This window comes from Lygodium microphyllum, chromosome 4 (assembly GCF_053477565.2).
Source record: "Lygodium microphyllum isolate KBCC chromosome 4, Lygodium_microphyllum_v1.1.10, whole genome shotgun sequence".
NCBI lineage: Eukaryota > Viridiplantae > Streptophyta > Polypodiopsida > Schizaeales > Lygodiaceae > Lygodium > Lygodium microphyllum.
In genome coordinates this window covers 141,302,001-141,327,619 of record NC_141138.1, presented here as the reverse complement: position 1 = coordinate 141,327,619, position 25,619 = coordinate 141,302,001, and the positions used below count along the sequence as shown (strand labels likewise).

The 25,619-nt window shown below is 40.4% G+C and overlaps 1 protein-coding gene across 2 annotated transcripts in view; it reads right to left on the bottom strand.

Moving 5' to 3' along the window:
• Positions 1 to 15,481, bottom strand: part of LOC148037691 (1-acyl-sn-glycerol-3-phosphate acyltransferase PLS1-like) — a 62,876-nt gene extending 47,395 nt beyond the window's left edge. Inside the window, exons 1-2 of one of the 2 annotated variants that reach the window (XM_087676629.1) lie at positions 14,975 to 15,481; positions 14,276 to 14,398 (exon numbers count right to left, since the gene is read on the bottom strand). In XM_087676629.1, the coding sequence (XP_087532755.1) occupies positions 14,276 to 14,398; positions 14,975 to 15,055 (204 nt within the window). In that variant the 5' untranslated portion in view covers positions 15,056 to 15,481. Of the gene's footprint in view, positions 1 to 14,275; positions 14,713 to 14,974 lie in introns of those variants that run through there. The other variant, XM_087676630.1, reaches the window with a different exon arrangement.
• Between the last annotated feature and the right edge of the window lie 10,138 nt (positions 15,482 to 25,619).

Below are 25,619 nucleotides of genomic sequence, written 5' to 3'. Positions count from 1 at the left end.
CGCCCAATGTAATTTGTGTGGTATGGACACTTATTAAAGTGTCAATGTAAGGTGTACACCTAGTGTCTTAGAAACTTAAAGTAGTGACACTAGGCTCTAGAGTAAAATAAACCTAACTCTAGTTAATTGGTGGAAGGCTAGTTAGGTCAACCCTTGACCTAAACATAAGTTGTACTTTCACTCTATCTTTCATTCTAGCAGGTACACTCTACTCTTTTTGCTTCAGCTCACTCTTGCTGTCATTGTCTCTCCTCTCTCTCTCTCCATAGCTGGCTGCCATTTTCCAACATTTGGTATCAGAGTAGCTCGTACGTGCGGATTCCATTCAGCCACCGTCAGCCGGTGCCATCCCGCACAAGGTCCTACTGCTGCCAGCTTGGTAGCTCAAGGAAGAGTTTTCAGCTGCTGTGAGGTGCTGCTGAAGTGGAGGAGGAGCTGTAGCTGAGCTATCTCGTTTACTCCAGATCTATCCATCTGCTCCAGATCTGTCCAGTTCAGCCATCAGCTCCAAATCTGTCCATTTGCTCCAGATCTGTCCAGCTCAGTCATCTGCTCGATCTGCTGTTTTCAGCCTGCACGCAGCCTGAGGAGCTGCTGTTTTGGAAGAGCTGCTGATGTTTTCAGCTCTGCCCGCCATTTTCTCAGTCTTGCCCACCAATTTATGCAAACCCTAAAAAGTGCAGAAACCCTAATTTTCAGAATTGGGGTTTTCTCAAAATTTCTGGAATTTCCAGTCTATTTCAGCCATCTCTTCTCGAATCTCAACTCGTGCTGCCCAAAAATTTGGGGCTTTTGCTCATTTTTGCTCCTGGAGTTCGAATTGACAACCAATTCGAAGAAATTTCTCAATTTCTCAATTTCACTGCTGACACACATCCCGAGGCGACATTTTTGCAGAAATTCTATAAGGTACAAATTTCTTCAATTTCTTTGAAATTTTAGCAAGAAATTTGGGGCTTTTGCCCACAACACACTCCAAGGCAAGCAACAAGCAATACAACAGCATTTAATTGTTGTTACAGTCAAATTGGGCAGAGAATTTCGGAAAATTTCAGTAAATTTTGGTAAGAATGAACATTAAGTTGCTATATTTTGTACAATTGTGGGCACACATTTCAAGGCATGTGTAGTACAATAGTATAGTACGGTAATTTACTAGCTAAGTGCTGATTTGGGTGGGATTGTGCACACTTTGGCATTTGAGTGACAGTTTGGTACTTGTTTCTTAATCCCGTGGGGGATTTTGGTACTCTGAGGAGTATATTCTATACTTTAACATTGAAGTATTTGGCTGCAGATTTTTGTCTATCATTGACAGCATGGCATGTCAGGGGAATAATGATCAGAGCAACATCCTTGGTGTCCTCACTCACAAGGACAAACTTGATGGCTCAAACTACCCACTGTGGAGTTTTATGGTCCGTAACCTTCTTGTGGCGGAGAACTTGTGGGAGTATATTACAGGTGATTTGCAGCGACCAAGAGGTCTTGCACCTCAGATACCTCAGCGTAACACTCAAGGACAAGTTGTTGGTGCTACTGGTGGTAGTATTGGTGCTGCTATTGCTGTTGCCCCTCCTCTCCCTCCTACCGAGAATCAGAGGAAATGTGACTCAAAAGATGCACAGGCACTTTCTTTGATTGCCTTGTCAGTGAAAAGGGCAATTATTCCACACATTCGGTATTGTAAGACCTCAAAATCAGCATGGGATGTACTTGAGCGTATGTTTGCAGCACACAATGAGGCTAGGATATCCTATCTCCACAAAGAGTTGGCCAATGTGACCATGGATGAAGGTGATAGCATGACAAAGCACCTTACTCACATATAGGATTTGCGTGAGCAACTACTCAATGTTGATGAGGTCATTCACAATACTGAGTTGGTAAACATATCACTAAACTCTCTTCCAAAGTCATATCTTGGCTTTCACACCTCTTTGATGTTGTCTTTTTGGGTGGGTGGGTGTGTGGTGGGGGGGGGGGGGGGGGGGGTAACAGCTCCTTACATATGTGGAGTTGGAAGGCCTCTTGTTGCAAGAGGAACAAACTCGCAAGAATGTGGCATTGCGTTCAGGTGATGTGGCTATGCTTTCCAAGTTCAAAGGTAAAGGAAAAGTCAAGCAAAATGTAAAAAATCAGTAAAAGGGTGATGTTGGACAGCCATCAAATAAGGTTGTCCAAGATACAAAAAAGACTAAAAAGAAGGGGAAATGCCATTATTGCAAGAAGCCCGGTCACTATATCGATGAATGCAAAAAGAGATTGCCCAAAGAGAAGAAAAAGAACTCCGGATTGGCTGTCCAAGAAACATCAGCCAGCAAATCTATTGATGATGATACTTCGGCCAACTTTGTAGAGGAGGACTATGCATTTCTCGCATGCAGTTATGATTCTTCAATGGCTGATTCAGCATATAATGCTACTAAAACGCAACAGAGATGGTATTTTGACTGTGGGGCATCAAAGCACATCACTTCCAGGAAGTATTTGTTTACCTCTTTGCATTCAGCCCCTGCTCAAAAGCGTATTACATGTGCGAACAGCAGCAGTTATGATGTATGTGGCAATGGGACAGTCACTATTACTGCTGTAGATGGTTGTGATTTCATGCTTCTAGATGTCTTGTTTGTACCTGGCATTACAACTCGTTGTCTATCTCTGCTTTTAATAAGCATGGCTTTCATGTCATCTTTGAGGATGACAAATGCATTGTTAGAGACAGAGAGATGGATTATGCACTCAGGCTGTCCGATACCCTATATAAGGGTCTATTTTTGTTGGGTACATATGGCAGACAGTCTCATGATGCTTTAGCAGTCACTACTCTTTCACCCACTATGCAAAATGCGGAGCTATGGCATGCCCACTATGGACACATGAGCTTTGGGAGTCTAATGACCCTTCAAAGGTATCATATGGTAGATGCATTGCCTCCACTGGAGACTCCACCTCCTCATGCATGTGAGGGATGTATTTTGGGAAGATGCATAGGTTTGCCTTCAAAAAAGATGGTGCATTGCCTGCAGTTCGAAAAATGTAACTTATTTACTCTGATGTTTGTGGTCCCATGAGGACATGTGCACTTAGAGGTCATTAGTACTTTGTTACATTTATTGATGACTACTCTCGGTATACATGGGTGTGTGGGCTGAAGGTAAAATCTGATGTGTTCATGCATTTCAAAGATCTTGTTGCAAAGCTTGAAGCTGAAACTGACTTAAAGTGCAGACACTTCGCACAGATAGAGTGGGGGAGTACATGTATCGTGCTTTTGAGACATATTTGATTGATCATGGCATTACGCATCAAGCCACTGTTAGAATGACTCCTTAGCAAAATGGTGTTGCTGAAAGGAAGAATCAGACTCTGATGGAGATGACTCATTGTATGCTAAAAAGCAAGGGGCTACCTCATAAATTTTGGCTAGAAGGCCTTCAATGTGCAAATCATATGTTGAATCGTGCACCCACTAAGGCACTGAAGATAATCACACCGTTCAAAGCTTGGCATGGCAAGAAACCCAAAGTAGACTACTTTCGGGTGTTTGGTTGCATAGCCTATGTACATGTTCCAAAAGAGCTTCATGGGAAGCTTGATGACAAGGCTGTAAAATGCATATTTATTGGCTACAGTTCGGAGAGCAAGGGCTATCGCTTGTATGACCCACGCATGAAGAAAGTCTTTGTCAATAGGGATGTCCTATTTGCTGAAAATCCTGCATTTTCACATGACCAATTTCAAATGCTAGCCACCCATGACATTGATGTCTTTGAGAGTCTTTTGCCACTTACTTTGGAGTCTGTGCCTACTGTAAATGGCAGGACAAACTTAATACAACAAGTCGCTGCTGCACCATATGCTCCCGAACAGCAAGGTATCGATGATGGTTTGCCACATGCAGTGGAAGAAGCAGTACAACATGAAAGGGCTGCTGTAAATGCAGCCAAAACAGTCCCAAGATGGCTGTTACAGACTCTCCAGGAGAGTAAAATGGATGCTCCTATACCTCAACGCACTAGAAGGGCTGCCAAAAATGCAGCAAATGATGCAGGGGGGGCACATTTGATTGATTTTACGGAAGTAGATGATTGTGATGAGCATGTGTTTATGAGCTTACTATTGGATGATGATGAGCCTACTTCCTTGGACAAAGCTTAGCAAGATGTACATTGGATGCAGGCCATGCAGGATGAGTTAGACTCTATTGCCACTAACTCTACATGGGATCTTGTGGATTTACCACCTAGCAAGAAAGCCATTGGCACAAAATGGGTTTTTAAACTCAAACGCAAGGCTGATGGTACAATTGACTAGTACAAAGCACGGTTGGTAGCAAAAGGCTATGCACAGAAGAAGGACATAGATTATGAAGAAACTTTTGCTCCTACATCCTGTATGAGTACGGTGAGATGTGTGATTGCTATGGCTGCAAATTATGGCTGGAAAGTACATCAGTTGGACATTAAGACAGCATTCTTGAATGGGGATTTGCATGAGGATGTTTATGTGTCACAACCTCCACGGTTTGTGGTTAAAGAGAAAGAGCACATGGTATGCAAGCTGCATAAAGCTCTTTATGGTCTCAAACAGGCTCCTCGTGCATGGTACTCCAAAATTGATGCTTATTTGGCTAGCAAAGGGTTCAAAAATAGTCCAACTGCTCCTACTCTATACATTAAGAAGAGGGGGGGGGGGGGGGGGGGGGGGACTTGCTGATGATCATTCTTTATGTAAATGGCATAATGCTCACTGGACCTACAAAAGAAAAAATTGCAGATTTTAAGACTGAATTAAAACATGTATTTGCTATGTCAGATATGGGCTTCCTACACTATTATTTGGGGATTCAATTCACCCAAAATCAGCATGGTATCATCATGTCATAGTCACAATATATGGATAAGCTATTACATAGGTTTAGTATGCAAGATTGCAAATCTATGTGCACTCCTATGGAGCCAGGCTTAAAGCTGTCTATGCATGATGGTGAAGGGATGTCTGATGTTGCAATTTACAGCCAAGTTGTTGGCTGTCTTATTTATCTTTGCAGCACACGCCCTAACATTCAGTATGCAGTATCTCAGGTGAGCAGGTATATGCATAGCTCATGGACCATACATTGGCAAGCTGTTAAGTGGACCTTCAGATATTTGCAAGGTACTTAGTCACATGCATTATTATTTCCTAGGGGGGGAGACTTGCACTTACAAGCTTACAGTGATTCAGATTGGGATGGTGATGCAGACACTAGGCAGTCTACTAGTGGACGCTTTCTTTCTAGGCCGTTCATGCATTTCATGGCTAAGCAAGAAACAGCCTACAGTGGCTACCTCATCTTGTGAGGTTGAATACAAGGCAGCCTTCACGGCAACAGTGGAATGTGTATGGTTGCGTAGATTGTTGGCTGATCTACATTTACCATTGGAGGGTCCTACACCCATTCTTTCTGATAGTCAAAGTGCTATTGTAGTAGCACGAAATCCTGTGTTTCATGCTCGCACGCAACACATAGAGGTGCATTACCATTATGTCAGAGAAAGATGCTATGCAAGAGAGATCAGCTTGATGTATGTACCCACACAAAAAAATGTTGTAGACATTTTCACCAAGGCACTACCACGCGAGAAGTTTGAGGCTTTTCGAAAGTCCTTAAACTTGTTACCCTTTGGTGATTGATCATCCTTGTGCTTCTTCACATTGGCACTGCAAGGGGATGTTAGAATTTGCCAATTCTATGGGTAGCGCCTAATGTAATTTGTGTGGTGTGGACACTTATTAAAGTGTCAATGTAAAGTGTGTACACCTAGTGTCTTAGAAACTTATAGTAGTGACACTAGGCTCTAGAGTAAAATAAACCTAACTCTAGTTAGTTGGTGGAAGGCTGGTTAGGTCAACCCTTGACCTAAACATAAGCTGTACTTTCACTCTATCTTTCATTCTAGCAAGTACACTCTACTCTTTTTGCTTCAACTCACTCTCTTGCTGTCATTGTCTCTCCTCTCTCTCTCCATAGCTGGCTGCCATTTTCCAACAAATTATTCGCACATGCCTACATCCTTGCGGACATGGGCATATTCCCTAGGGAGCAGCTTGAGGAATATTTGTCATATCAACTATCCTGGGAAGAGCAAGAATATCATAACGAGTACTATGGCAAGCTCCTACATGAACACATACAACTCATCTTTGACGAGGAAGCCGACGAACTACGCTTAACTATGACATTCAATGAAGCGCTTTGCCAACCAAATCTCTTACAGATAAAGTAACTAAAGCGACAATCAAAGAAACGAAGTCAATTTGAAAAACGTTGATTTGAAAACCACGCTACAATGGCCGAACTTGGAGTCCAAATTATGACAGTCTCAGAGGAGCGATTGGCCAAATGGCAGTCTCAAAGAGACCCAACCTATGTGGCGCCAACTTCCTTTCAAGTACTGACTACTGTTCGAGATATGGACTTAGCTAGAACTAGCCAAGAGAACTCTCTGATTAATAAAATTCTCACTGAGAAGAAGCTACATGATGCCAATACACTCAAACAAGGCACCATACTACTTGATATTGCAAAATATCTGTTGTTATTGAGTAGGCTGCCACGGTTACTAGATACGTATGCCACACTCCGGAGTTCTACAATTGGTTTTTATCCTCACGAAGTGACATGGATTCATAAACGTGTATATAAATAAACAATGTGTTTTGTGACTGTGTATAAATAATACCAAAAGAAGCAAAGCCAACACACATATAAGCAATGATAATCAAGTGCAAGGGATATGTATCGAAGTCAACACTATGGGATTCAGATAAGTGATGTCTTTTTGAGTTGCACCTGTTCATTATGGTTGAAGCATATGACTTGCATGTACTCTCACGAGTTGCCAAGTGAATACAGGACGACACAGGTCTCTGTACGAAAGCGTTCAATGTCCAAGTCACCACAAGACCACCATCCCCAAAAAGAACCATTATGGAGAAAGCAACAGAAATACCAAGAACAAAAAGGCATGACGAAAGCCCCGCTGCTAGAAGAGAAAATCACCCCTGTAGAAAGCACACATTGCATTTGAGCATGGCCCAAAGCATAGTCATTGGCTACTCCCTCTTTCTTGGCCAAACTCTACATCCGGGTAGGAGCCACGCTCTCAACAATGACAAACGTTTCTTCATCAACTAGAATTCAATTCACCACATGCTTTGTTTCTTGTCCATGCACAACTCACTCCAGTTGCTACCTCAATTGTTCCGATATCTCACATGTTACAAAGAGGTTTGCAAAATCTCAAGTGTATCTCTTCATCTCAACAATTGTTCCTCTAGTATCGAGGTTAGTAACACAATCATCTTTGTAATATCCATTTTTCACAACCTTTGGATCTCGACATTTCTCAATCCAAAAGAAAGGCTGATAGTCTCAATATATTGCATTGATTATATTCATTTTATCCACACACAAAAAAGAGAAAAGAAAAGGAAAGAAAAGAAAAAGAAAAAAAAAGACACCCCGATCACAGCACAGCACCTAAGGATCCTCAAATTAGGTATATCCAGTGACCTTGGTCAGCTAGCTCCGTCCCTAGTCCCCTAGCCCTTTACACATCCCCCACAATTGTTCAGGACACATTAAGGGCAAGACATACCTAGGGAGTTTGTCTCACCTAGGTATGTCCCTAGTCCCCTAGCTCTTTACACATCCCCCACAATTATTCAAGACACATCAAGGGTAGAACATACCTAGGGAGCTTGTCTTGCCTATCGTTAGACTTGTCACCCTGAACCATTTGCACAATTCTTTTTCGCACTCCATCTCAATACCATTGCAATCAATAGTGATGAGCAAGGCACGAAAGATCATGGAAAGTACACCGTACTCTTTAAACACTACAAGTAGCCACTAGCTACCAAAAGCTAAGGCGTTAATGAGCTCAATTATGCTACATCGTGTTGTCAAAATCACAAATGATATCTCAAGAAGCCTTCAACTATACTTCTCAACCTCGACAAATTTTTCCCCAATTGAACCCTTGCTTTATTCACACATTGCTACAAGGAACCAGACCAGCAGTCTTCTGACTATGTAATATCTAAGTATGCACGTGCACTCATATAATATCTACACCACAATCTATACACAATTTGGGCCCTCAAGTGCAAGACAATACTCTCGGCTTGCTTGACTTGTCTTCCAAACTAATCAAACTACATCTTGTGCACGATAAGAAAACTAGCACTAACCCTATGAAAGATTTTCAATTGCAAGTATTGAAGACTCCAACGAAAGTACCGTCAGCTCTTCATTAACACTCAACTCTGAACTCTTGTTCTTTATCATCATGCAAGCCCACCAAAGAATCATTACGAACACCAACACCTGTACCAGCCATGAGTGCAACTCCTAACAAAGAACAGCCCTATCACCAACTACAACCACCCTATCACCAGCCAATTAAGCCAACAACGTGTCCCCAACGACCTTCATCCACACCACCACCAAAACTCCTCCAAGGCAAACCACAGTAGTCCCTTCCACCCATGTCTTTGGTGCATGCCAAAGCCTGCTACATACAATGGAGAGTGCCATGGGACTGGCACTCGTCTAGGAGGGAGATAATATTAACCCTCAGATGTACAAGGTGGAAAATCCAGAAAATCTAAAGTAAAAGACAAGGCCAAGGGAAAAGTGAAACGGAAGACGAAGGCATGTCAAAAAAAATCCAGAAACACAATAAGTGTAAAAAGTCCTAAATCAAGGAGAGAGGTGTACAAGAAAAAGTGCAAGTCAATACTTTTATAAAAGAGTGCAAGGCGCACCATGATTTATTTTGTAAAAGATCGTCGGGCTCTCATCTGTGCAAATTGTAAATAGTTAGAGGCATAGGTTGAGGCCATACCAATAGGGAAAGAGAAGGAGAAGGGGAATTAGAATTAGGGTTTTGTATAAAATGCAAAAAGTGAATGAAGAAGCTCATTCTTGTGTGGCCAAAAGTAGCTCTCTTCTTCTTCTTCTTCTTGCTTGCTTGAGCTTGTGCTTGAGAGAGGAAGTGTGAGAGTGTGAGGGAGTGAGTGTGTGAGAGTGAGGGACCATGGTGAAGAAGCTCTCCATCTTCTCCCCTCTTCTTCTCTTCTCTTCTCTTCTCTTCTCTTGCTCGCGGCAATGGAACTTAGAGTACCAAAGTGCTTGAGAGAGGAGGCAACTCAATCGGGCATGGAAATAAGCTCACTACACTCGTAGAGAGAGAGAGTGTGTCGGCTATGTGAGAGGTAGCCATTTGTACTCGCTTGAAACGCTTGAAACAATAAGCGGTCCCTGGGTCTTGGTGATTGAGCTTGAGCTTGCTTCTACAAGAGTGAAAGTATAACACTAGTTTCGGTTATAGATTGACCTAACCAACCTTCCACCTACCAACTAAAGTTAGACTACCTTACTCTAGTTCCTAGTGTCACTACTTTAATGTCTAAAGATACTAGATACACACACTACATTGACACTTGAATAAATGTCCACACCACACGAAATACATTGGGCACTGCCCAGAATCACCAAATTCTAACATATAGGTATACCATGAGGTTGTCAAAAGATGACGTACCAACGAGATAGTAGGGTTTGCAGGGAGAAACATGGAGTGAACTCGGCAAATATGGAGAGGAGAACGGAAGAGAGAAGAAACTTTAATGAATGGAATGATGAAGACTTGAACCATGGAGTGAATGTGTACAAGGAAACAAGGGTGCCGTAGCACAAAGAAAAAAATGAAGAAAACCATGAACCATGAATCGCAATGTCCTCCTGAAGGGATGTGAGGGTAGTGGAAAGGCTGGAGAGAAAAGGTGACAAACTGAATGAATCAGCCATAAGAAATGAATGAGAGAGTGGCCTATAAGTTAGCAAGCATTGGTGGTGTGTCTGGTGATGCCACAATAGGAGCACCTAGTAGTTTGGTCATCTGTTGGTGAAGAAGCCATGGGTACCAATGTGCCTTGCTGAAGAAGGAAGAGATCAGTCATGAACCATGAACTGCAATGTCCGCCTCAAGGGCTAGGAAAACATTGGAAGGGCTGGAAGTGAGCTGCCAGTGGAAGGAGGATGCAACCAGCAGTAAGAGGTTGCAACCGGTAGAAAAACGCAGGTGAGGAGAGAGATACTAAAAACGCAGGAAAAACCAGTAGTAGTAGTCAGCATGCTAAAATCGGCTCTGAACAGCGTGTGCTAGGCTGGACACAGGTGCCACACTGTTGTAGACAACAATGGCCAACTTGGACTACGATGTCCTCTGTATCCGGGGCATGGGCAGCAAGCTGTAATACCTGAAATCTGCAAAAACCAGATTGTTTTCTAAATGGAGAATGATCAACAACAGTCGCTCTACTGTAAACAAATACAAACTATGGGTGGAAGGCTGGAAATAGGCACCAGACTGTAGTTGACAGCAAGGGACAGCTGAGACTGTGATGTCCTCCATGAAAGGGGGTGGGCAGCAAGCTGAAAACACCTGAAACCCGCAAAAACGAGATTTTGATGCAGCGGAAGAAAAAGAGAAGCGGATGCCAAACCCACCACCGGTCTTTGCCGTCACTAGAGTGGAGGATCTTTGCCGCTGTTTGAGCAGATCCAGCTCTGATACCATGTCAAAAGATGACGTACCAGCGAGGCAGTAGGGTTTGCGGGGAGGAACACAAAGTGAACTCAGCAAATATGGAAAAGAGAAGGGAAGAGAGAAGAAACTCTCATGAATGGAATGATGAAGACCTGAATCATGGAGTGAATGTGGTACAAGGGAACAAGGGTGTTGTAGCACAAGGAAGATAATGAAGACAGCCACAATGTCCTCCTGAAGGGGTGTGAGGGCAGTGGAGAGGCTAGAGAGAAGAGGTAACAAACTGAATGAATCAGCCGTAAGGAATGAATGAGAGAGTGGCCTATAAATAGGCACAGTCAATCTAGGATGGTGCCCCTTTTTGGGGCTGCAAACCCTAAACGCAAAAACACAAACTGCGGGTGAAGGGTGCAGGGTGAAGGGTGAAGGTTGCCTACAAATGCACCTCTATAGGGAGTAGTAGTCACTCCATCTCTACTTGGATTGTGCTTTTATACATGATTCCCTAGACTCAATGATGAATCCTCACATGTGCGGCATCAAGGTTGTAGTCTTGAGATGTGCCTCAATGTTGTATCTTCTATATTATGAATACAAAGGATTCTTTACTAATATATCTCGCGTGTCTTTCCACTATGCCGTTTCTGTGCCTCATGATAGGTTACCATTGAAAGTCATATGAAGGTCTGTAAAAGGGGAAAAGAAGAAGGGGTTGGGGAGGTGGGGACAATTTGTTTTATCCATCTTCAACCTTAACAATTTATGCTATCAGAGGAAGAGATTTCAATTAATCTCTACTATAAGCCCTAATCTACAGCAAAAATTAAGGCTTGACAACCACCTCGAGATGCATGCTCAGAATTGAGGGCTTAGGACTTGAATTCCAACAACCAAAATTAAAGAATTTCAGGGAGATTTAAGAGGCCAGTCAGCCAATATCAGATTTGGGGCTGCGTTTGTCTATCAAGAAGTAAGGTGAAGGCCAATCCCTAAGAAAACCAAGGGGCAAATTGGGTCGAAGACTTGCTGGTCAGTTTTGACAGCAAGAGACACTTGGATTAGCACAGAAGATCAGAGGATCTCAGTTGTACTCCTTCCATTTGCAATATAAGATAAAGAAATACCGCAAGGGGAACCTGGTTCGGGGCCAACAGGGTGTCCAATGTTTAAGATTAAAGTAATAAAGTGTGCATTTTCAATTTATATGAATTTTGTCCTTGTTGTGATTGGTGCTTAATCAGGTTATTTACCACCCTATCCAAGGAGGAAGGTTGGCTATAAGTGCTTTGGCTCAATTCTCACCCCAATATTGGTAGTCTTACAATTATAAGTTTGTTTGTTTTCAGCCCTTGCATTGAGTGCATTTTTCTTCGAATCCCAATGGAAGAGTCGAATGCTATCCTTCAAGGCATTCAAAGCCCTAAAGAGGAGAATCAACATATTCCTAAGTAACTTCTCAAACTAGAAAGAGTTGAGAAACCCAAAGAACTCAAGGAAAAAAGCCGATTTGCTTCAAGAAGACAAAGCTATACCAACGAAAGGAGCCAATCAAGAAACCCAACTACTTCCCAAAGGCGTAGTGGAACAAGTAAAAGGTCTCATTCTACTTCAAGATAAAGAAAGAGATCGCGTTGAAGCCCATCCTCTTCTTCAAAGTCATCAGGTGCCTTTTGTGATGGACCATCATCAACAAGTGATGAAGAGTTACACTCTTCATGTGGAAAACCTCATCATTGACAAAGGTATCAGTATTCTTCACCCTTGTCTCCATCTTCATCTCTATCAACCACTTCATCATGTTCAACATCAAGATCCGAGCATGGACGAAGGTATAAGAATAAGAAAACCAACTCATTATCTCAACTTGAAAAGAATATTAAATTTTTTGTATATGACAATACATGAAGTCTTGATCTTCTTCTGAGGTTCATTCTTCAATTTCAAATCTTATACGATTATGACAAATATAAGAAAATAGACAAGATTATGTTTGCATCTCTACATTTACCAACCTAGCCCACACTTGGTGGACAGGGTTGGAATATGATCATGCTACTCTGAAATCGTAGCAGTCCTTCGTTCACATGATACAAGGTCAATTTCTTCTTGTTCATTTCAAAAGAGATGTACAAATGGAATGGAATCGACTTTGGCAAAGAAAAAACATGGTGACTAAACAAAGAGATTTTGGAAGCTACTTTGGAAGGACATTTCAAGAAGCTTGGCAGCCCTGAAAGCTTAGGAAGTTCCAAGGAGGTTTGCATTTTAAACTTCGTACTCCTCTTAATCATTGTTATTACTGTAGTTTTGGGGAACTCATTGACCATGCTGAGACATGGGAAATGGAGCATAATGGCGACATATCTTGACCTTAAAGGGACTCTCATGTGTCTACAATCCCTGGCAACTTTCCCCTAGTCACAATATCCCTTGGTAGAGACATGTTATAGACGTGCATGGTGGTGGCCCTACCCTTAGGCTAGAATCTTCTCCGTCTTCTGGGATCAAGCTTTTTAGGCTAATCAAGTCAAGCCCATGGAGTGTAAAGAATCAGTAGGATTTGAAATGGAGAAAACAGATTGTATGACAAATACTAGTAGTGAATGAACTCAAAAACACAAAGAATAGAACAATGGTGAATTAACTCAAATGATGATACAAGGGTCTCACACCTCCGTGTCTCTAGGCCCAGGGCTGACCGCAAGCCAAAGACTCTATAATGTTGACAGAGTAGCTCAAGATGACTGCATTATCCCAACTAACCAAGGCAGTAGCACCTGTGAAAGGAGTGTGCACTATGGAGGGAGCCAAATGCAAACCTCCGGGCAGGAGGATGTCAAAGAAGACACCGGATAGGTGTAGACAGCAGCAAAAGGAGTAAAACACGGTCCTTCATAGCTGATGATGTGGAAAAAGTAATCTCCAGGTGCCGCAGCAACAAAATGCAGGTGTATATTGTCTGGCAAAGCCTCCAGAAAGGTGGGAGACTGCAGCCTAACTTAGCCTAAACGAAATTACCCTGATTAGCCTAAGGATCCTAAGAGTATTCTAGGGGTCCTAAGAATCTAGCCTACAGGAGGAGGGCCATACCAGTCAAACAAGCGGCAAGCCTTAAGGCTATGATGAAGGGGGTGATCCACAATCCACAGCACCTATGGCAACCCTCCTACTGTTGGTGTTCAAGATATGACTCCCTATAAGGCTTATTTTGGTTGTAAGCTGCTTAGAGCAAGTTCATACAGGACCCACTACAAGAGAAATGCTGAAGTGTTAAACAACAGTGTGGTGAACGGCAGCCATGTCACACCCCCTGGTTTAGCCATACACTTTTGCTTGTAAATTATGTGCCACAAATGCCACATCAGCCAGGCCTCATCTTCCACCTAGAGCTTACCTAGAGGGATGTTGCCACCTATCAGTCAGAAAACAGCATCCATCTTCCAGCTTTGCAGATTGTCTCACCGATGCCGTCCAAGAAATTAGGATACATGTGCCTCAAAGAACAATGGCATGCTCAGGCTAATCAGGCATTCTATGGCAAGACATGATATTAGAAATAGCTAAAGAACATTGTTGGCAATACAAAATATTGTTCTAGTCAACAGAAAGGTTTAATACAATGAACTGATCAATAAGCTTCCTTTCACAACAGGTAGAAGTAGACTCGGTACCTGAACGCCTGCCCACCAATCCATCAACCATACAAGCTCGGACCATAACAGCTCCATCAAAATTACATTTGCTCTTCGGTAGATACTCCGGGAGAATGGTAGCAGCAGTATCAGAGTGAGGAGCTGCACATAAGTCACAATAGAGTACTTAGACCTGAAGATGTTGCCAAAGAAAACATCTCCTATACCCTTTCATTATCTTCGAAGTTAGTTGAAATTTGACAGCAAGTTGAGTAATTCTGAATTCGACAAGACTTATAAGCCTCCAGGAAGGGCAAGGAATCAAAGAGAGAAACTGGATGTAATCCAGGCATAACCGTGGGCCCAGTTCTGCACCAGCATGGGAAGGGCCAGCCAATGTCACCGCTGCGTTTGTGCTTAAGGTTTATGCACATCCAGGGACCCAATAACCACGTGCAGGGGCCAAATAAGGCGAGGCTTACCAGTCTGTTATTGCAGTCTTACAGTGATGATTCACTTGCACAGTTCCTGATGCAGAATGCAAACGATCTGAGGAACATGATGGCCTATGATCATCAAGCAATTAGCTCAAAAAGATCGTCCAGGACGGCAGTGACAAGCAAGCAGCTCCCTTTCGTGGCCTCGTTCTTCAACATGAGCAAGACTAAGGTGATGGGACGCATGTCTTCGCGCGCGCGTCTGTGTAGTACTTTTTGTCAGGAGAGAGCGAATTCTTACCTGCAAGCTATTGATCACAAGGCCGGAGAAGAAGAAGAGCAGGCCAAGGGGCAAAACAATTGAGAGGGAGAAGATGCCCATGGTGCTTTACCACCACCAGCCGTAGCTGCAGCAGCAGCAGCAGAACAGAACAGATAATAAGTTTGGATCAAAAAGAGGCTTGCAGCAGATTCATAAAAGGAGAATCAGGGTGGCCCCGTCGTCCCTCCTCCCTCGATCTACCCTCGAATATAGCTCCAATTTGTCTCTGCCCCTCTCTCTCTCTCTCTCTCTCTCTCTCTCTCTCTCTCTCTCTCTCTGTGCCTGCTTCCTTCTCTCCCACGCATGGCATCACTCCAGTCACCCCCACATACAAGCAGTCTCTTTATGTGCCCCTCATGAAAGGGACCATGGCTTACTGGAAGAAGAAAATAGAAGAACTTGTCTAGGTCTATTTATGTGAACTCCAATCTCACCCACTTCACTCACCATTCTTTTAGGATGCCCCTTTTACAGGAGCCATGCCTTCCCAAAAGAAGTGAATATAAGAAGTTGCAAACTATCTAAATTCTAAACTCCAATTTCACACAAGTCACTATCCTCCACAGACAATGGCTTGCCATAAGAAGAAAATACAAGTTGTATATTTATCTGACCTCAAGTTTCACACATTGCAAACCCAAACCCTATCCTTCTGTGCCTCACATGCATGACTAAAAAGCTCATTTCCCATGCCACATACACACAACCTTATTTTTCTTCCTTGTTGTGAAACCACTCTTCGTTGGCCCATTAATGTGCAAACCACATCAAATCATGTCTCATTTAAGCACTCATAAAGTGCATGTCACTAGCATGTACTTGACATGTAAACAACTGTCGACTAATACGTGTCATGAGTTCAGACACTTGTAAGTTGTGATAATGCCTCTCGTGTATCAATTTCAAAAAGCTTTAACATTTCATTATGGATACTTTGCCACCATCAAAGTTATAAACTAGCCCACAAAGCACACTTAAGAGTGCATATTAAGTGGGCATAGATTGGCACAAGAATCCTATCTATTTGTAGCATTCCAAGATATCCTTCAAGGCTACCCACAAAAGCTAACAATCCCACCTGCCATGGCATAACATCAACATTTTGATATGGTCCTCCTTATCTATAAAGGACTTTGCATTTCCCATGTTCAACAAAGAGGGCATGTAGGTCTCTTAACATTTATACTAGTGAGACAACAACTTGAGGAGAGCTTTTAATTTATTAAGTGTGAACAAGAAAGTGAGTAACCATAGTTATTGTAAAAGCCAAGTAGATTCTTAAAAATCAAGTGTTGATTTAGATGGTGATACCATCTCGTAATTGATATATTTTTGCAAAAATGCCTAAGTAATGTCCATATATATTGTCTATTAGACATTGAACCTCATGGAATATTGAGTTTGAAAAATTACAAGTGTTCAATGTGTTCAACAATTGTTAGTCAATATCAAGTTATAGGTGCATTTCATGATGTATAATAACTTCTCATCCTATGCACACTCTTCTACAGTTTTGGACAATTTAAATAATTTGAGGCTATCCACAAAAAGTGACCATTAACAAAAACTTGTTTTCTCACCTAGGTAACAATAGTTAATAGGATATTTCAGTTTTTCAAATAGCTTCATCAACTCCAAGATTTTGCACTATTCGGAATGCCCAAGTGGTCACACATTACCCCTTTAAAACATCTTAAAAGATTCACCTGATTGAAAAGAGCAAACGTTGTTATTATTTCTTTTGGTCTTATTGCATGCTTTTATTATTTTCAACTAGCCTAATTGCTAGTTTGAGTATAATAATTGCATTTGAAGGGATAGTATTATAAGCATATGATTGATGAACAAAAAACATATGCACAAGGCTCATGCTTTTGTTCATTTCAAGACTAGTCATGATCACTTTACAATATCTTTGATAACAATTGTGTAACAAATTTGTTGAAGGTACTTAATGTAAATTCATTGTAAGTCCCCATCATCAAGCCCTATGGCTTAAAATTAGGGACTTAAATACTAGGGACATGTCCCTATTTTGATAATGCTCCAAACACTAGCTCTTAGAACCCCCAATTATACATAAAACAAGTCCAAAACAAATCACCTTCATTTAAAAATGCGATTCTCTTAGATGAATAATAACTAGTGAGAAAGATATGATCACAATGGGTTTGGTGGATACTATATAGCTCTTTGTTGTGTGGCCCATTTTAAGATTGATGCCTTTATAAATTGATAAAGTTTTGAATGGTGTGGAATGCTTTTTATTATGCTTCAAAGAGCTCAGTTTAGGATCAATATCACTAATAATCTATACTATATTATTTTGTTTATAGTCGTGGAAGTTTATGAACCTTTAGAAGGTCTCCCAAACCTACCCAATTTCAAATTTTGAAAATCCTTTCCGCTTCTCTCTTTAATAGCTCTCTCTCTCTCTCTCTCTCTCTCTCTCTCTCTCTCTCTCTCTCTCTCTCTCTCTCTCTCTCTCTCTCTCTCTCTCTCTCTCTCTCTCTCTCTCTCTCTCTCTCTCTCTCTCTCTCTCTCTCTCTCTCTATATATATATATATATATATATATATATATATATATATATATATATATATATATATATATATATATATATATATATATCTCGAGCATGTAGAAACATCTCTCTCTCTATGGTCTACATGTCAAAGGGCGGCTACAACAACAGGGTCAGAGGGGCGAGATTAAGGCTTGTTTCACACTTTGAGTAGTGGATGGAAAAGCATGTAAAACCTTTGTCTAGCAATTATTTAATAATGTGTCCTATTATCCTTCACACTCGTCCAAATGCCGTCATGGTAAAGATCCAACTTGCGATTCTAAAGGTACTCAGTTCAAATTCCATGGCAACCACTCATTGGTTTAACTTGTTTTCGAGTGGACTTGATTGAGACTTGGTCGGGGTGTCCTTGCCACTCAGAGATTGTGGTGAGCTTGAGTAAAATATGTGCAACCATATCAAATTTTTCTAGATGGCCATCTAGACAAGTATGAAACCATAATGTATTTTAAACCTGCTCATTGGTGGTTTTTTCACCCATGTAAAGTTGGGAGGATGAGTGTGTAACTACCTTAAGGCACTGGTGGCGATGAACAATGTGATAGCCAAGCAATGGTAAAGCGGAAATGGTAGAGTGATCAACAAAGGTGAACACACACGCACACGCACATGCGCATGAGAGAGAGAGAGAGAGAGGAAATAAAAATTGAGATAGTAGATGCACGTGCACGCTCGCACACACACACACACAAAGGTGAGAAGAGAAAGAAGAGAGAGTGAGAGGGAAGGAGGGTGAGAATTTATATATATATATATATATATATATATATACATATATATATATATATATATATATATATATATATGTAGATATATATATATGTATATACATATATATATATACATATATATATATATATATATACATATATATATATATATACATATATATATATATATATAGAGAGAGAGAGAGAGAGAGAGAGAGAGGGGTGAGAAGAGAGAAAAAATGGAGAGGGAGAATTGAGAGGTGAGAAGAAAGAGAAAAGAAAGAAAAATCATTTGAAGGCATAGAGAGAGAGAGAGAGTTGAAAGGAAAGAAAAGAGAGAGGAGGTGAAAAATCATGAGGAGAGGTGAGAAGAGAGAGAAAATAATTAGAGAGAGAGAGGTAAGAAATAAAAAATTGAGAGAGGTGATCAGAGAGAAGAAAAAAAATTGAAGGGAGAGAGAGAGAGAGAGAGAGAGAGAGAGAAGTGAAAAGAGAAAGGGCAAGAAATCATAAAGTTAAGAGAAATAGATAAAAAGATGAGAAAAACAATACACATTGTGTGGAGAAGAAGGCAAATTCGCTTTCCTTAGGAAGTTGCTTCGTAGTAGCTTCATGCGACGTGAAGTAGGTGGTAGTGGCAATACTGATATGAGAGAGAAAGAGAGAGAGAGAGAGAGGTTGCCATGTGAAGTTGTGGAATGTGAAAAATCATGTGTGGGGAAAGAAGTGAGGGGAGATAATAAGAAAAGTAAAATATAGTACGTGAGGAAGAAGTGAGGGAAGTAAAATTATCATACTATCAAAGTGAGGAAAGGAAGTCGTGGTACAATAACATGGCGACTCACTTCCCTTGCAATGCCACTTTACGACATATAGAATGCAAGAAGCATGCAAGGAACACTAATAAGTAGTTTAGATGTATGTTGTGCCAAGAAAAAACTAGATGTCATAAATAATCGATCCATAGAAAGCACCAACAACCATGACAATTATTAATACATTAGAATTCAAAATCTAGGAAAAGTCTAGACTCACCTCTTTAAATGCCCCTCTTGGTTGAGAAAATTCCACAATGTCAAACACATGAACAAACTAAGAAGAAGGAGATGACTCTCATCTCTAGTTCTCTTCTTTTGAGTTCAATGTCTCTTGTTTAATGAGGCATCATGTCTTATTTGATAAAGCATCATGACCCCAAATAGGTTTAATGCTTTCTATGTTTCATTTTTCATCTATAAGGGATACTCAAGATTTAACACATGCAATCACCATAGTTTGTTATGAATATTGCAAGACAAACCCAATAGTCCCTACTAGTTGGTGTGGCTAGTGTTGTCGATTAGGCCCACTAATTGTGCTTTGTGCAATTGAAACAACTTCTAGCATTTGGACATCTATCAAAGGACAAAAAGGTAGAAATTTTGTGATAAAAACCAAACTATTTGAAAGAAAACATTGCATACACTTTTTTGAAACATGTTTTAAAGAATACATTGCATAAGAATTAAGGAATCTTTGTTGGCAACATAGATGGTTTCAAAACTAATGTTCACTAAAATAATGTTCACTAAAATACTACAATCATAGTATCTACAAGTCACTTGAATTAGGGGTAGGTGCACAAATCTTTGTTTCTTTGGTCACAAATGTGTCAACATGCAATTGATGCACTCTAATTAAGCATGAAAGGTCATTAGACATATCCCCTATATTGAACCTCAACATAGAGCTGGAGGGAAAGAGTCTATGTATGAGAGGGTAGGAAGGTGCTCCATAATGTGAGTAAGGTTTTGATGCATAATCACATTTGTAAACATAGATGTGAATTGCTTTTGCAAGCGTAGTTGAGTTTTTGAAGTAGTATAGTATGGTGAGTGGGGATAGTGTTATGCTAAAACCAACTTGAACCTTGAATTTGGGCCAAATGCCAAGCTTTCCACACTCCTCCCAATGAGCAAGGAGCCTTTTTAAACCTAGTTGGAGCCTTTTTGAAGGTAACTTGAACTCTTTTGGGGCTCATAGAATGGAAAAGGGAAGAAACCTCATGCCCTCTACACCACCCCCTCACCTCTCACCCAAAAATAAAAAATAAAAAAATCCATCCCCCTCTCTTGTCACTCAATTCATTGACCTTCTCTGCTCTAATATTTGATGGGAGGCACTTACCATACCTAAGTGTGATGCACTATAGCCCCGTGTTGCAGTGCACCCTGGAGAGCCAAGACTCGAGTAAGGTACCTCCTATATATCCTCTAGACATCTGAAAAAGCAATTAAAAAATGAGAAATATTGGATACATTGAGGTCTGTAAAAGAATGCAATACATATTTCAATTTAAGTGTCACTAAATTGATTGCTTACTATGCATTCTCTATTTAATAAATTCATGTCAATAAATTAATGACTCACTTTTCTTTAAGTGTTGATGATGATCTACCATGGCCATGAGACCATTTAGAGGCCAGTATTCCTAGTGCATCACTTAATGGGGTGATCAGAGCACTGTGACAGGGATATCTGGTACAGGTAGTATAAGTTATGAAGGGGGAAAGAAGTGTCTGCCAAGTGTAAGAGTGTACACAAGAACCAAAGAGTTACACAAAATGAAGATGGATTGAGTTCTAAGAAGAGGAAGTGCATTAGCATTGTGTTTATATATTTATGTGTGCATCCAAGGACGCCTGGGAATGTTTACTTGTGTGTAATGAGCATTGCATTCATTTGGGGTCGTCCTCTCCCCTACAAGTCAAGGTTTAAGGTATTTTCTTTCATTAAGAAAGATGAGAGAGGGAATTCTCTCACTAAGAAAGGCAAGAGACGTGATCCTCTAGAAGTGAGGAGAGAAGTGATTTTCTCTTTCTAAGGTCTAAAATGATACAAGCTTTTGTGTGGAATTCAATCTTAAGGTTGAGGCCCAAGGCAATCTAATGAATTCTCCTTATCTATGACTCAAGGTGCTTGCATGGACCACAAGTTAAGAGTATAGTTTAAAAAGCTATTTTTTGGAAAATCCATTTTTAAAATATATCGCAATAGAAAAACAATGTCTAAAAATGGGCCACGAGGGTTATCGAAAACATCGAGATCTACAACTTTCATGTTGGATGTTTTTTCATCCAAACAACGGACAAAGAGATATCTCGAAATTAGTGCTACAGAGTGGAACAACCACATCTTGCATGAAGATCAACTCAACTCTCTCTTCAAGGAGAGAAGCTCTTAAAAGCCTATAAAAGAGGAGGCCCCCCTTGGGTGTAAGGGAGAGGTGAAGGAAGTATCACTTTGCATGTATCTAAGAGGAGAAGAGAAGGTGCAAGTGCTGCGGAAGCCCTGCCGAAATCAAGTGTTGCGGAAGCTCTGCTGAAATTAAGTTCCAAGAGGAGAAGAGAAGGTGCAAGTGCTGCGGAAGCTCTGCTGAAATCAGACGCCATGCGGAGAGCCCTACACATATTGTGTAGGAGAGAAGGAGACTCAAGAAGGATCAAAAGGTGCCAACTTCCAAGTTGTGCAAGTGTTAGTCGGTTGTATACCGTACAAGGAACCGTGATCTTGTTCCCAAGATCTACAAGTAAGAACTGGCTTATGTGTAACGGAGGAGCTTGCTCCTTGTCAATAATATAACTCCACAAGGGGGGGGGGGGACTGGCCTATCTTCCAGTCCCTAGTGTGTTGTCAATCTCTCTCTCTCTCTCTCTCTCTCTCTCTCTCTCTCTCTCTCTCTCTCTCTCTCTCTCTTTGCATCTTTCTTTTCTCTCATATGTTCTCTCTCTGTGCTAGTATAATATTTACCATATATCTTTTAAATATATAAGAAAGTCGAGCGTGTATCTCAAATTCTATAACATTAAGAAAGAAAGAGTATATTTGCATGTCCTCATTAAGGCCTCCAATTTTTTACAAGCACATTTGAAGAGAAATCCAGGATGCACAATGCACCATTAAAAATTGTTGCTTTTTGGAAAAAACATGTGTGAGTTGTCTCAATATTTAGCACAATACTACTTTGTTACAACCAATAACCAAAGAAAGATAGTCTTAATGATACTGAGAGAAAATGAAATTACTGAACGACATACTTGTAGCATATTGAGGGGACTAATTAGATGCTTAAAGAAAAATATTGAAGTCATGATTCCAGTAATAGAACAAAAGGAAAATGATAAAAATCATGTCCTAAGAAGCCTACATTATGGCTCAAGCGGAATGGAGATGGCCACCCATTTGTGTTAACAAACCATTGAACCTTGTGATCGACATCCTTAGTTTGACACATCCTTATGCATAAATGATACTTGTTCTACAAATTAGAATAAGATATCCCACAATTCCCCCTTAAGTGAATAGAAATGCTCTCATTCTTTGTTCCCCTCAAAGAAGGCTATATTCCTTCACTATATCATGTATCGAGTGCCTTGTTTCATATGTAGCCTCTATGGCAACTTTACATTGCAACACAACTCATTGATGACATTGTGAATAGCAAAATACATACTCTTGATTTCTTGAGCAACATCATGTACACATGTATTCAAAGTTCATATGTCCTTAGACAAACACTAATGGCTACTACCAACATGAGTAAACAATCTGTCTAATTTGTTCTCAATCTTATGAAAGCTCTAAGTAGTTAGAGAACTCATTGTTGTATTGATAGGTCTTGGATGCTTTAAGTTGCAAGGAAGCACTTTTTACTCTTCCTCTTTGTTTTGATGCTCAGGTGCATGGTTTTTTTCCATCATTAAGAGGTTATTCACATTGAAATTATGAAAAGATAACAAATTATCATTGACATCCCTTGAGAATGTTAAGAGCCACACAGATAGTAAAAATTAATGAAAGAAGTAGGTAAATGCTTTGAATATAGTATTAGTAGAGCAATGCAAGCAAGGAACATCCAATTTTTTTGAAAATCTATGGAAATATCAAAAGCATCGTACCTTGTTGAATGACACTAAGAAGGCAAGCATCTTCAAGAGGTCATTGTTAGTGTCTTTTATGTTTCCCAAACATATTATATTTGGAGCCTTGGCAAGGACTACACTCAAAAAGGGCACATGCACTTTAAGGATTGAGGATTGACCATTTTTCATCATTGTTGTTGCAAAAGTCTTTTGATTATAGTAAAACTCACCCATCATACGTGCCAACCTTTGAAAATAGGGAAATCTAATAGAAAGTACACATAATGTAAACGAAAAATTAGAACGATGTTACATATGAGCTATATCTTTTGCATTAAAGAACATAAGTGCTAAAAATTTATTTTGCTTTCTCCATGACTTCATATATGCAATTTTGTGGTGGTATGCAAGTTTGCACACTTATATTCTAACAAAACATTGATTACTGGTAGACTTAACATGATTGAATGCAACATAAAGTTGACCATGGGAGAATACCAGTGTCTTGAGGTACAATCCCAGTTATGTCAATGGGTGGCTGACCTGAGACTTGTTGATTTCATTACAAAAGCCAATCGAGTAGGAAATTGCCTTCTTCTCATTATGAATGACAATTTTGCTAACACTAGAATAAGTGTGATTATAGGTATGAAAACAATTTCACCAATGTTTATTCCATTGCACGAGCTTATTGCATAATTCAATTTTCTCAAGCATATCAAAAGAGCATTTTTAAAAAGTTCCAAGCAATGAGAAGGAAAACCACCACTGAGATCAATGGGGTTGAGGTATTCGGTGGAGTAAAGGAAGGAATTTGCATCTCTTAGCTATGGAGTCAACATTGTAGCAAAAATGAGAATCATTTGGCATTGTTCATAAAACAATGATATTCAAGGAATCAACATCCTTGTTTCTTGATGCCAAAATTTTTTAACCATTGAAAAATGATGTATAGTCATGCTTAGAATGGATATTCACATAGGTATGCAAGCTAAGATCCATGGTAGCACCATGCAAAATCATGTGTGAAGGAATTACAATATAGTTACTTTCATCTAAGCAATTCTAATCATTGCCAAGAGAGAGAAGTCATTGAACAAAATTTAGATTCTCAGTGTTCTCTCCTTGCATGGGTACTTGCATATTTTGAGACAATTATAAAATGCACATATGATTCCACATGGGAGAATAACAAAATGTTGCATCTATTATCTCTTTTTGGCTTCCCTTTGGAACCACATGTAAACTTTGATGAAAATATCCACTCGAGTTCTAGTGTGAGTAGGCTAGTGTAAGAGTGCAAGGGGTACAGTATGGGAGTGCTAATGTGAAAGTTCTTGTATGGAAGTGATAGTGTCTAAGTTCTAGTATATGGGAAAGCTAGAGGCTAATAGGTGTGCATGCTAGTGCAAGAGTACTTGGTGCAATAGTGAAGTTCCACTACAATAATGAAGTTTTGGTGCAAGAGTGAAGATCTAGTGTGAGAGTGATCTTCTAGTGCAAGAGTGAAGTTAGCTAGTGTAAGAATGAAGTTTTAGTGCAAGAGAAGTTCTAGTGCAAGGGTGATCTTTTAGTGCAAGAGTGAATGAGGTGTTGGTGTGGGAGTGCTAGTGTGGGGGTGATAGGATAATGTAGTGTGCAAGTAGGATAGTGTGGGAGTACTAGGGTATAGTGTGTGAGCGAGATAATAATGTGTGAGTGCTAGTGTACAAGTACTAGTGTGCAAGTGGGATAGGATAGTGTGGGAGTACTAGTAGTGAGGGAGTGTATAGTGTGTGAGTGGGATAGGATAGTGTTGGAGTACTAGTAATGAGGGAGTGTATAGTGTGCGAGTGAGTGAGTGAGGGTATGGTGTGTGAGTGGGAGTATGGTGTGCGAGTGCAAGGATAGTGTGGGACTACACTAGGGAGCGTGTGGGAGTAGTAGTGTTTTGTGTGTGAGTGTAAGAATGCACAACAAAGTGAATAGTGTGTGCACGAGTGAATTTAAAGGTTAAATATTGCATGAATGTGTACGATAAGGTAAGTAATCAGTTTGTGGACAGCTCATTACCTTGGCAATCTTTCTTGTTTACAACTTGATTTGGTAGTGGTTTTGGGGCTGATTTGCAAGAAATTATAGTAGCATGTTTTGCCCTTTTGCACACTTGCTTGGTCTCATTATGGCTAGTGGTTCTCATGACAGTGCTATCTTCAATATTGAAAAACTAGATGGGACCAACTATAGCTATTAGAATACATAGATATGGTAGATTTTAGTGCAAAAAGTATAGGTTAGACCACTAAAATATGAGGGTGCCAAACCCAAAAACATTATGGTCGAGGATTGGGCTGAATTGGATAAGCTATGTAAGTCCACAATCATTTTGTCACTCTCTAAGCAGGTTCACTACAATGTTGTGACCAACAATCAGACTACATATGAGC